A 13,523-nucleotide genomic window follows, 5' to 3' on the forward strand; every position below is an offset into this window, starting at 1 on the left:
TAAGAAAAGCAGCATAGCTATATTTGCTCACTACATTAACTGAGCCCAACCTTTTTGTGTTTTTATTTGCCCACTACTCTTATATGAACATTTCACATAAGAAAATTCTGCCTATTTTGTCCTCAGAGCTGCCAAAGTGCCATATAAAAACAGAGGCACAGACCTTGCGCATAAAATTATGTGCAGCAGTTTAACTAAGAATCGTGTAGACAAAGGCAAAAGTCTCCTGTTTGTCCAGGCTGAGCCAGCGCATCTGAAGAGATGTTATTGTTAGTGAACCTACCATTCTTGCCATATCGCCTGACATCCATAGATAGGTTTCCAGTTTCTACAGCTTGATCCATTGTTTCCACCCACTGGTTGTAGTCCATTGATGAAACCTTTGTGCCGTTGAGAGATAGAATTTCATCATCTACATGCAGATGACAAAATTCTGCTGGACTCCCTATAAACAAAATTATCATTCATTTGGGCTCTGCAAAGGTAGGGAATCAGGGTCAAAATATCCAACATTATGTCTAACTGGATTATGAAAATTATAAAACACAAACTAAAATTATTCTGACCTATAGGAGAGTCAGTACTTTATTTATACTATGGATAATTGGTGTAATTGCATAATCTATGGATAAATGGATTATTTATACTAATTGCAATATTGCGTGATTATGCATGCAGTTATATATATATATATATATATATATATATATATATATATATATATATATATATATATATATATATATATATATATATATATATATATATATATATATATATATATATATAGCGAAATGGCGTGTGCAAGTAGTCTATCTGTACAGGTATTACAATACTGTATCTCTACTTAAAATGAGTAAAAGGCACCAATCCAGATTCAACCTCATTTGAGATGGTGGGAGTTCTACAGCATCCGATGATCTGCACATTGTGGACCCTGACTTTCAGATCTACCAGGTGCAAATACCAGCCTGTTAATCCAACTATACCAGTGGAAATGTATTTTGAGAGAAAGAGAATATGCCTTTCCAAGCAAGAGGTGATTTACCTACCTACATCAACAGACTTTACAAAGACCCCAGCACTGTTCCAGCTTGTTTTAAACCCAAAGTCATGGCTGCTTCCAGGTTTCTGGTTAATGCTGATTCTCAGGTCACTGTACTGGTCCTGAAAGAAAGAAAAAAAAAGTACTTGGGTATCTTGTGTCACTGCACTCCTGCGAGAGGAAAGCTTATCCACTGACAAAAGAGAGGCTGGGAGCAGTGAGCGATACAATTATCTACTGACATGAGAAACGCACGGGTAAAAGTCATATATTTCCATCTAGTCTATTAAAACAAGTAATACGCTATAGTTTGGAAAGAGCATAATTTAACTAAAATGTCAACTCTTGAATATTACGACAAACAAATAAATTACCAGTGCAAAAAGTAGGGATGCACCGAACCCCCGAATCCTTTGCAAAAGATTTGGCCAAATACCGAACCGAATCCTAATTCGCATATGCAAATTAGGGGTGGGAAGGGAACATTTTTCGACTTCCTTGTTTTGTGACAAAAAGTCACGCGATTTCCCTCCCGCCCCTAATTTGCATATGCAATTAGGATTTGTATTCAGTTCGGCCAGGCAGAAGGATTCGGCCGAATCTGAAACCTGCTGGAAAAGGCCAAATCCTGGCCGAATCCCGAACCGAATCCTGGATCCGGTGCATCCCTAGCAAAAAGTACCAAAATGCAGACTCAGAGCCATTTGACCCCAGTGTGCAGATAGATTATTTTAACCTTATTAAATATACAGTAATCACTGACTTTTATGGGACAAAAAATCTGATATCAGGGGCATGAAATTAATAGCAAAACAAACCAGTAAAGTTATCGTGAGCTGGGCTTCAATGAGTCAAAAAGCCCTTGTCTGCAAAACAAACAAAACTGAAGCCTACTCACAGCAAAATGAATTGTCATGACCATGTCCTGTGCTGCAAATATAAGTAGGGCTATAGAAATAAAAATATACATACTCAATTCAAATGGATAATCTTAAATATGTGTTCATATGGCTCTCTTTAGGATGAAGGAAAATATGTTGTCAGCTATTAGAAATCAGGTGTATGCTTTCAAATGAAAGTGCATGCGTCCTATTGAGTGGAATCAAGGATATTTCATTATTTAGCGTTCAGTGTGTTTAAAGGGGTCTAAAAGTTGTGTGACTGATTTGTAAAACAACAAAACAGACCATACAGCAAATACATTTCTCTTATCACAAAGCAATAAATAGTTATGCATAAACAAAATAGGCTTTCGCTAGCTAACAGAACACAAGAAAGAAAAAGTAAACCTACCAGTGGCCCTGGAACATTGGTTTGTTCTACCCCTCTTGCAGAAGATGCGACATTTACGGATTCTGAAATCATGTGTTTCTCTGGAGCAGCACTGACCACAGGGAATGGTTTAGGTGAAATACTTCTTCTAATGCTTTCCTTTTCATCTGGCTCATCAGCCTCTTTACTTTGTGGAGTTCTGTTGGGTTTCTCTTCAACTTTAAAGTAGGAGTTAAATGTGGAATTATTCTTTGTAGAACTAAGATCCCCATTATACTTGGAGGAATCATCCATCTAAAAAAATAATAAAGTATTATTTCAGTCTTTGATTCAATGAATGCAAATATATACAAAAAAAATCAAGAAATATAAACTTCACTCAATATAAAAATTATTTAAATCTCGTTTCCTTCAGTCTTGGAATTCACAATTAGGCAGGTGCCATTTTGTGGGCATGGTTATTAAGACAATCTTGTGTATACACCAGAATGGGGGACCTGATGGGAGGGAAGGGAAATGTGGGGAGTGTAGTGACATCTAGGAAGTGCAGAATGGAAAGTGAAACCAAAAGTCTACCCCACCACTTTGTCTAAAGGCAGATTGTAGCTGCAGATATCGTTCCTTTAGACCAATTTGGCATCTTATCTACACGTGAATGGGGCATTCCAATTGGTCTCCACGATTGATAGGCCAAAAACCAACCAGATATTGATCGGACAGGTTTAATTTTCTTGGCGATCGAGGACCACATCAGCTAATTGATGCAAGTTTTTAACAGTTATGTATGTTGGTTTCATGCTTTGTGTGAAAAGCTTTTTATGTCTGGGTGGCAGCCCCCCTTTAAAATAAGGCATGCAGAGATACCTAACTCCAAGGTTCTGGTTTCATCTAGGACAACTGTCAAATTAAACCAGTTTTAGGACCCTTACACGCGGACGTTATGCCCTGCGTTTCCCTGTGCTTAATTTTCCTTAATTTCATTCTGCGCTCCCCTGCAGTGGATTAAATGCAGGATGGATCGCCCATGCAGAAGGGCCCTAAATATCGACAAGCTATTGGGGGGGGGTCCTCTTTTTTTAAACTACGAAAGACAAACAGAAGGTGTATATTGTAGGTATAATTCAATATACAAAGCAATGTGGCTCCAGCAGGAGTTTCGTAAATACCATACAAAAGACCTATAATTTCTAGGTGCTTTCAAACACTTGGAGTGTTCATTAGTTTTATATGCACACCTTTTACATCTTCCAGGAGCCAGTGAGATTGGAGCAGAAATCTATCTGAGGACCAAACAGTGTGAAATATGTCCTTTTATGAGGTTCATTTCACACATACATGATCTAATGTTACTTTAAGTGATTGTATAGTACATAAGGAAATGCACAGTTTTAACAACTTTTAGAAAAGCCATACTTTCATGAATATCTGTCAGTTAAACAATCTTGCTTTTGAATTAGGTTGCATACATTGTGGAAATGGGTATATTATAAGAAATATCATACTACATGCTGTCTGGAGCCCCAATGTGGTTACTATTATGCCCCCCCAAACTGGGGCCAAAAATAAGACAGTTCAAATGTTCAAATACATATTCTACATGCATTAAAGGTTTGTCTTTCAATATGCATATTTCAGATTCTGACAGATCCAGTTTTTTGAGTTTAACACAAAGAATTGCTGGAATTCCACAAAGAGTACTGTAATTTGTGGTTCTCTATATGTTGTTGAACTACAACAATGCCTTATGGGGGGGAGGCAATTAAAGAGGCTGTAATTGAACAACATCTGGAGAGCTGGGAGTTGTCCATTACGGAGGTAAGGGGTGAGTAATGTAGAACATCATCATTTTAAACATGGTGGGGAAATGAATGCTAAATGATTCAGAAGAGAAAATTAAGAAACAATGTCAGTATATGCAACTAATGCTATTCATAAAAACATAAATAAATAAGAAATTATTTTGGCACTAGTCAGGATCTCCGTTAAGATTTCCAGGCCAACGCTATCTACATAAATCATCACTAGAAAATTGTATCCAACCAACATTTTATGTATCAAAACATTTTTGGAATATTAGAATCTGGATTGCCTTACTGTGAAGGATCGTGGAAGTGACGTGATTCCCTTTGACTGAATTCCAAATGGCCTGGGGGTAACTACTGCCGTTAATCTTGAAGTATCATTTTTCTGATAACTTCTTGGCAAAGAAGTTAAACCTGGAATGGGTTTACTTTCTGTAACAAAGGAGCTGTAAGAATGTTGCTCGCCTAGCAGGCTACCGGAGTTCATAGGTGGGCCATTGTCCTGCTTTTCATAACTTGTGACGGAATAAATTGTTTCTTTCTTATTGTTGTAAGGTGCGCCAGATTCCACAGTGTAACTTCTTTCAAACAGTGATTTGGATGTTTTGAAATCAGACTTTTCTGGGCCCTGCTCAGCATAACTGGTGTTTGCCTTTGAAGAGTAAATTCCATCTGTTTCAACTGTAGAATGAGATGTTGGGGGCAGTTCAGATGTTACACCACTGTTGTTTTCCTTTTTCTGGGCATTAGCTGTATCCTGTGCAGTGCCCTTACTCATGGTATAGGGGGCTTCCACTGCAACAGTATAGCTTCTTTCCAGCATACGCTTGGATGGTACATTTACATCACCAAAAATATCATCATTGGAAGAGTACATTTTCCGGTCTTCTGATCTTTCTTTGTTCAAGTAATAATTATCTTGATTTCGGGTTTCCCTTTGCAAAAATAATGATGTGATGATTACTACAATCCTTTTAAATTGGTTTGTTTGGAATTTAGAAAGCAAAATATTTATATTAAATACATTTTGGTAAAAGGGCAATATATACTGGTAGTACTTCCATGAATAGTGAATCATGTTCAATTTTTATAGCACTGTACATACAATTTTTCTGAAATCCTACATTTGCAACTGGAAATTCATATTAAAAAAATATCCCCTAATTTAAACAAAAATTATTGAAAGAACGGACATTTATGAAGAGTCTTCATCTTAATTTAAGTTTTATTGTTCCAACATAAACTACATGTTTCAGGTTTTCAAATTTGACAAAGGGGGAAACCCTGAATGTCAAGCGTGAAACATTGGGGGGTTACGGATGAATGACATCCAGGACCTTGCAATACACATGTCCCAATTAAGATTCAAACTTTTCTTGCAGAGTTTTGTACATCCTATTTTTGCCTGTATGTTAAACACCAACTTAGTCAGCTATACAGGGCAGGGACCTGCTTTCTTGTCTTAACTGTTAATTTTAAAGGTATTGTTGTACATATTCTATAATTGTTGTGTCTGTTCTGTTGCTGTATTGAGGAACTTAATGATCAAACATCATAGAGTACGAATATCAGAGGTGCCAGGCACGCCATAGTATATACTTTAAAAGCACTTTCAGTATACTTTAAATTAAAAAAGGTCAACCGTTTTTATAAGAAACCTGACTGTATGCAGTAAGATTCCCCCTTTGTTTTACTTGCTCTGACTGCTGCAGATAGGAAACAGTCCTTAGCAGCTCTGCCGGGAAACTATCATACTTTCAAAGGGCAGGGGGAGGACCCCTCACTTTACTTCCCAGAACTCGAGCAGCTTTGTTTGTTTCCCTGCAGAGCAGCCGGCAACCGTATAGAGATTTGTACCCCCAAACCCAGTGCAGTCTATATATTTTGATTATTAATCAGTCTTGCTATATCGGCTTCTGGCAGATATTATTTGACTTGTGCTATTTTGATCTTTTATGATGATCCCTAAGCTTAACCTCCCAACTGAAGCCCAGACCACACCGAGCATGTGCATATTCTTGGTCTTGCAAAGATGTTTAGCATAGTTACAAGATGATTACCCCCTGTGGCCAACTTTGAAAGCATAAATGATTTGTTTTATTAGGCTTCTGGTGCAGTTAGTTCATGTTTTATGAAGATCCCTAAGCTTAACCTCCCAACTGAAGCCCAGACCACACTGAGCATTTGCATGGTCTTGTTTTTGCAAAGATGTACCGATTAAGCAAATAAATCAGAAGAGTTGTTTCACCCGTAGGTTTGTAGTTACTTAATACAACATATCACACAACTGAGACACTGTGGTTTGTGACCCTTGATACAAACAAGGGAAATCCCACTGGTGTCTAATAAAAGGGCAGCCAAGTTTGGGAGTTTTACTTTGAAAGCAGCTAGTAAGTTGCAGGTAAAACGTATTCGTCCCTTTTATAAAATGTATAATTAAACCATAGAATTCTTAATGAATCAGATGAAAATTGAGCATAGGACTGGCCAGATATGGGATGACTTTGACGTAGTTGGCCAGCTTAAATATATTGCAATATATGGACAAACAATCCCTGTTTTGTTTAAAGGGTAAGGCATTTTTCAGTAGCAGTATGCACCAAATGTCTCTGTCTTAAATATATTGATAATGGGTTGAGTGCAGAGGACTCTTGTATTTGTCTATATGTATTTTGTGGTCACACCCTCATTGCACCCCCGCCTAATATTTTTAAAAACTAGTGGTGAGCACAACTTTCCCTTGTTTGTTATAGTTCTACAAGAGCAGTGACCAGCTTTATGTTGTAGCTCCCACCCCCTCCAACTATAGTCAGGTGATCCCACTGGTGTCTAATAAAAGGGCAGCCAAGTTTGGGAGTTTTACTTTGAAAGCAGCTAGTAAGTTGCAGGTAAAACGTATTCGTCCCTTTTATAAAATGTATAATTAAACCATAGAATTCTTAATGAATCAGATGAAAATTGAGCATAGGACTGGCCAGATATGGGATGACTTTGACGTAGTTGGCCAGCTTAAATATATTGCAATATATGGACAAACAATCCCTGTTTTGTTTAAAGGGTAAGGCATTTTTCAGTAGCAGTATGCACCAAATGTCTCTGTCTTAAATATATTGATAATGGGTTGAGTGCAGAGGACTCTTGTATTTGTCTATATGTATTTTGTGGTCACACCCTCATTGCACCCCCGCCTAATGTTTTTTAAAAACTAGTGGTGAGCACAACTTTCCCTTGTTTGTTATAGTTCTACAAGAGCAGTGACCAGCTCTATGTTGTAGCTCCCACCCCCTCCAACTATAGTCAGGTGATCCCACTGGTGTCTAATAAAAGGGCAGCCAAGTTTGGGAGTTTTACTTTGAAAGCAGCTAGTAAGTTGCAGGTAAAACGTATTCGTCCCTTTTATAAAATGTATAATTAAACCATAGAATTCTTAATGAATCAGATGAAAATTGAGCATAGGACTGGCCAGATATGGGATGACTTTGACGTAGTTGGCCAAATTAAATATATTGCAATATATGGACAAACAATCCCTGTTTTGTTTAAAGGGTAAGGCATTTTTCAGTAGCAGTATGCACCAAATGTCTCTGTCTTAAATATATTGATAATGGGTTGAGTGCAGAGGACTCTTGTATTTGTCTATTGTGACCCTTGATAGTCATAGGCACACACCCTTGCTCGAATGCAAACTAGTTCAAACAGCAGCATAGGTGGACGGTGGGAGAATTAGCTCACATCCGTTCCCAACGAAGACAGGTAGAATTTTCCTAAAGGGAATAGGGTCTCAGAATATCTTCAGCATATTTAAAACTTACAGCAACTAGCTGCGTGATTTAGCGGTTACTCTATACCCTCATCCTCTACCTATTGTGACTTTTTATATTTAGGGTACAGTCCTGTATTGCATGAAATCGTGAAATGCAGTGAGTCTTTATAAACTTGTGGTTTGTTATGTGGGCGCGCCCAGTGCATTATTTGTTTTATATTAATTAAATGTAAAGTTTTAATGTCAGTATTGATCTAGTCAAACTCTGTTGATAACCTGAACTGGTTTTCATTCAAGCAAGGGTGCGTGCCTCTGACTTTCAAGGGTCACAACCCACAGTGTCTCAGTCGTGTGATATCTTGCAAAGATGTTTAACATAGTTACAAAATGATGACCCCCTGGAAAGCATAAATTATTTGTTTTATTAGGCTTCTGGGGCAGTTAGTTCATGTTTATGCTTAGTATACAAAAGAGCATTTCTAGCATTATTCTATTTTAGACTTTAGTTCCCCTTTAGTAGTTGTCTCTCTCCATCAAGTGCCTCACTTCAAATTTTTTTAGTCTGGTCCAAACTTACTCTTGCTTTATTAACTCTTCCCAAAATAACAATTGTGCCTACCTCTCCTGTTGCATCTCTCGGAATGTTTTGTATGTTCGCTCTGTACTTTCAGTAGAAATTTTTTCAGACTCTTCTCTGTCATCATTTTTCTTCTGAACATCAGACGTGAAGCTTTTTCGACGATTCTTCCATTTTGCTAAATCCTGGGCATTACATTACACAAATAAGTTAATACTTTGATTTTAGAACACAAGACTCAAAAAGAATCAATCAGATATCACTAGCCATGAAACAATTCATCCTTTTGCACCCTGCGTCCACCACTACTGAGGCTGAAGGCATACAGAACATTTTTTTGGAGGCTCAAAGAAGTGGATCCGCTCCATTACGCACCTTAGTAAAACCACATTGATACGTACAGATGCCACCTCCGCTCAGCTACACAAGATACGTCCCTTCTGTTACCTGCATCATTTAGAGCCAAGCAGGGATCGGCCCAAAAAAACAAAAAGCATCCACTACCATCATAGCAGCAGACCACCATATTTATGTATAGGGTGTGAGATACAAAATCAACTGAGAACATTTAAATGGAAATTGTGACATGAAAATAATTTTAAATTATATTGCAACAATCCTAACTAATGCTTTATAGAGTTCATAAAAGTGGAAACGAAATGGTGTCATGTTCTGCTGACCCTTCTGTATGGAAGATCATGTTATTGTGCTGCATTAACTGGTAACACTGGTACTAAAAGCACTCACATTCTGCCACTGCTGATCCTGCTCCTGAAGTTGATTTCTTATCTTCTGCAATTCTTCATAGCGAACTTGTCGGTTGCTAATCAGTTCCTCTGCAGTGTTCGCTTCCAAAGACTTGCTCCTTTAATCAGAAAGATTAAAAAAAGAAAAAAATCTATCAAGAGCCAAGGAAATTTCTGAATGCCATTATCTGCTTTGCCTGTGATAACAAAAGGAGTATCGCTGACTATACCCAAGCCACTACTATTCTTCAGATAAACAAATAGCGCATACAGGAAATGGTTCAATAACTGGTTTATTTAAGATGCAAATATTTGAATAATGCCAATGTAATAGTTTTATCCCACTCTAGACCTGGTATAACCCACTGAAGTGAAGGGGGACAAATTCAGACAGCAAAGAATTTCTGGCATGGTGTAATATTCTATATAAGAAATGGCAGAATTCGATGCCAATAATGCCAAAATGTTGCATTTGGCTACACAATCCTACAAAAAAACAAAACATAATACTATGTTCAATATGTTTGGGGGTCAGATTATAATAAAATAAAGAACCCACACAGTTAGAGAGTATCTAAACCCCAAAGATATAGTGAAAGTGCTCCGAGCATTTTTACAATTTACATTCATTTTATATTTATAATGATTCTGAGATGTTTGTAGCTTTAGACAGTTTATACAGCTAGGCAGGCTTCAGCTCAAGCAGCTCTCTTTGAAGAGTGTCAGTGAATGTTGTCACTGAATTTCTATGTAATTCTTGTATTCATTTACCCTACTGCTAATAAAAAAATAGCAGTAGGGTAACTGAATACAGGTACACAAGTACAGTGATGCACAGAGTTAGTGATGTGGGTATAGCAGTATTGGGGACCGAAGCTCTGCAGTGTGTTACTCACAAAGGGGATATATTATATCCAGCATGAACATTGCTTTTAATGCGTGGCCCTCAAACCAATTCAGATTGGTCTTATAATTGTGCCAATAAGAGATAAACAAGCAGTTAATCCTGTTATACTTTTTGCCATTATAAAGTACCAATATGAAAGCTGGGTTATTTTCACTGCACCCCCTTCCTTTATATACAGGGCAATTTGTTCATTGCTCATTATCTACCTTTAAATAAACACCCCCATGCCTCTTCTAAGCAACAGTCTTTAGACTGGTTTTATCAGATTCTCCTGTGCTCTGTTGGATCAGGAAGTAATAAAGTGAAACCAATTTCATCTTCCTGTTTTGTGCCAGAAATAATTTTCTTAACACAATAGTCAAAAAGTATTTTAGCACAAACCTTATTTATTGAGTGTATGCTATAAAGGGAGAACACTACCATAAATATAAACAACGGTTTATATATTACTATGCGTGAAACAAGCAACGTGAACATTCTAGTCATTGAAGTAAACGGATACATTTATCTTACAAAATGTATTCTTTACCTTTAAAGGGGTGGTTTACCTTGAAGGTAACCTGTAGTATGTTATAAAATGGCCAATTCTAAGCAACTTTTCAATTGGTTTTCATTATTTATTTTTATAGTTAGTTGCCTTTTTTCTTCTGACTATTTGCAGCTTTCAAATGGGCGTTGCTGACCCCATCTAAAAAGCAAATGCCCTGCAAGGCTACTATTGTATTGTTATTGCTACTTTTTATTACTCCTCTTTCTATTCAGTTCCTTTCCTATTTATATTCTAATCTCTTATTCAAATCAGTACATGGTTGCTAGGGTAGTTTGAACCCTAGTCACCAGATTGCTTGAAATGGAAATTGAAGAGCTGCTGAATAAAAAGCTAAATAGCTCAAAAACCTTAAATAAAAAAAAAATGAAAACAAATTGCAAATTGTCTCAAAATATCCATCTGTACTATACTAAAAGTTATCTCAAAGGTGAACAATCCCTTTAAGGAATATATACAGGCTTGTAGCTAAGATAATAGGCCAAATACACAAGTACAAAAGAATGTGAAACATCTAAACTCTGTAGAGCCAGAGCACCACTTGTCACGCTCCTCTTCTAAAGTATGAGCTATTAGAGCTACTTAAACTGTAGATAAGAGCCCAGAAACAAGTCTATCTTTGCAGGCCACCTAACAACAATGTCTCGGGTAAAAACAGGCAAGGGAACAGGTACACTAAATTTAAAATCCACCTGGCTGTTTTCTTTTACTGTGAGACCTAAATCATACTATTTTCCAATTTGTGCAATCCTAGTCAGGTGTATTTTATTACACTGTATAGGTTTCTGTTTTGTAACTGCTCCAAACTCCTGAAAATCCTTCCCCTTGCAAGTTGATACACACATTCTTTTCAATTATTAATACAGATTATCCAGAATGCCTGGGACCTGGGGTTTTTTTTCCGGATAAAGGATCTCCATCCCTTATGCCTACTAAAAGAAAATAATTTAAATATTAAATAAACCCAATAGGATTGTTTTGCCTCCAATACTGATTTATATCTTAGTTTGGATCAAGTACAAGCTACTGTTTTATTATTACAGAGAAAAAGAAAATAATTTTTAAAAATTTTAATTATTTCACATTTTTAATGGTGTCTATGGGAGATGGCCTTCTCGTAATTCTCAGCTTTCTGGATAATGGGTTTCCATAGTTTCTTTTGTGGGCATTATTACGGCGTAAATATTTTATTCTTTATACAAAAATCTCATTAATAAGAAGTAGCTTTTGGTAAAGAGGTTTCTAGAGAAGGTCATATATGACGGGCTATGGGATGCTTCGGTTATTCCCATCCTCCGGAATAGTGCTCAGTAATCATTTATTTACATAACAAGACATTTATAACACTAGTAATGTTACATACAAGGCATGTGCCTAGGTATCCCTTACTGGTATTTATTGAGCAGGGTATGATTTCACAGTCGGGCAAGCAAAACAAAGGATTCTAAAAGACTTTTCTAGTATGCATGATTAAAAACCCCAAAAAAATAATTTACAATGTCTACTGAATACAATACTATAGTTATAATTTTGCAAGTGCAGTTCCACAGATAACTAGCGCATTTTAATATATTTTTTCTAAAAGTAATACTCATGGGCATAACAAAAGCATGCCCCCCCACACACACACACACACACAAAGCATGTTCTTGCCTACAAAGCCGTGCCTTTATCAGGAGGGAGATTTGAACGCTACAGAGGAAGCTGACGCATCAGTTCAGGGGCCCCTACCGTGAATGTTGGATCTGTTTCCTCTATAGTTAAGCCACTGCTAATATTTGAAAGCTTATTATCACCTTTATTTGCATATTAACCTAAATCTAAAAGATTGAGTTTGCTTAGTAACTTTAATCTCTTCTTAAAATGCAAATACTCTGCAGTTACTAAATAGCTGCATAAGGACATCATATAATTTTTAGTTTTTATGTATTCACAGTCCACAAAACACTTCTCCTAATGGCTCACTGGGTGCTGGATGATGAATTCCTTGCATTTTAGGGGAGAAGGTTAATATAATTTACTATGTAGCTTGGGAGCTAAGCAGGTTTACTTTGGGGGGGGGGGGTCAATGTGGCATTTGGATCCCAAACAAGAAATCGGCCAGATTGGAGTAGGATAAAGAAGTCAAGCTTTCTAAGGAAACACAATGATAGACCATCAATTAATTTATGGAATCTGAAATACTTGGGGCCTAGGGTTTTCAGAGAACAGGGCCTTTCTGTAATTAGTTGCACAAAAGGGAGGTTCACCTTTAAGTTAACCTTTAGTATGTTATAGAATGGTCAACTCTAACTTCCTGTTAAGGTTATTTCCTATTCATATATCAGTCTCTCGTTTAAATCACTTACTGGTTGCTAAAGTAATTTTAAACCTGGCAACTACATTACGTCTGAAATTCTGAACTGGAGTTGTTGGACAAAAAGTAAAATAATCGAACAAAAACAAATAAGAAAAATAAAAATATAAAGGCCAGTTGCAAATTGTATTAGAACATTAACTCTCTACATCACATTAAAAGTTAATTCAAAGGTGAATAAACACTTTAAATGTTTTGTTTTTAATTTGCCTTAAACATCAATAATTGTATTTGCCAACAACATGGATTGATCCTGCTTAGTTACCCTTAAGTACTGTTTTATTATTACAGGAAAGGAGGAAATCAGTGCAAAAATGGATAATGGCATACCTCTATTTTGGAGCTTTCTAAATAATGCATTTCCAGTTAATAGATTCCTTACCTGCCTACCCATCGCAGTTTAAGAAATAAGGAATAATACAGCTGCAATTCAGTGAATAAAGAGCAATACATAAGTACCATGCAGCATGTTAGAATATAAAGCTCTCCTGGCAAGGTTACGGCAGAG

At 36.8% G+C, this 13,523-nt stretch overlaps 1 protein-coding gene across 23 annotated transcripts in view; it reads right to left on the reverse strand.

The window, feature by feature from the left end:
* The window catches only part of lmo7.L (LIM domain 7 protein L homeolog), a 111,554-nt gene that overhangs the window by 21,051 nt on the left and 76,980 nt on the right, over window positions 1-13,523 (reverse strand). For all 23 annotated transcript variants that reach the window (XM_041580789.1, XM_041580796.1, XM_041580794.1 and 20 more), the window contains 6 exons: window positions 9,207-9,324; window positions 8,502-8,644; window positions 4,412-5,054; window positions 2,339-2,611; window positions 1,053-1,167; window positions 284-445 (listed from right to left, as the gene is read on the reverse strand). In XM_041580789.1, the coding sequence (XP_041436723.1) occupies window positions 284-445; window positions 1,053-1,167; window positions 2,339-2,611; window positions 4,412-5,054; window positions 8,502-8,644; window positions 9,207-9,324 (1,454 nt within the window). The remainder of the gene's footprint in view (window positions 1-283; window positions 446-1,052; window positions 1,168-2,338; window positions 2,612-4,411; window positions 5,055-8,501; window positions 8,645-9,206; window positions 9,325-13,523) is intronic.

Source organism: Xenopus laevis, chromosome 2L, assembly GCF_017654675.1.
Source record: "Xenopus laevis strain J_2021 chromosome 2L, Xenopus_laevis_v10.1, whole genome shotgun sequence".
In the NCBI taxonomy this organism is placed as follows: domain Eukaryota; kingdom Metazoa; phylum Chordata; class Amphibia; order Anura; family Pipidae; genus Xenopus; species Xenopus laevis.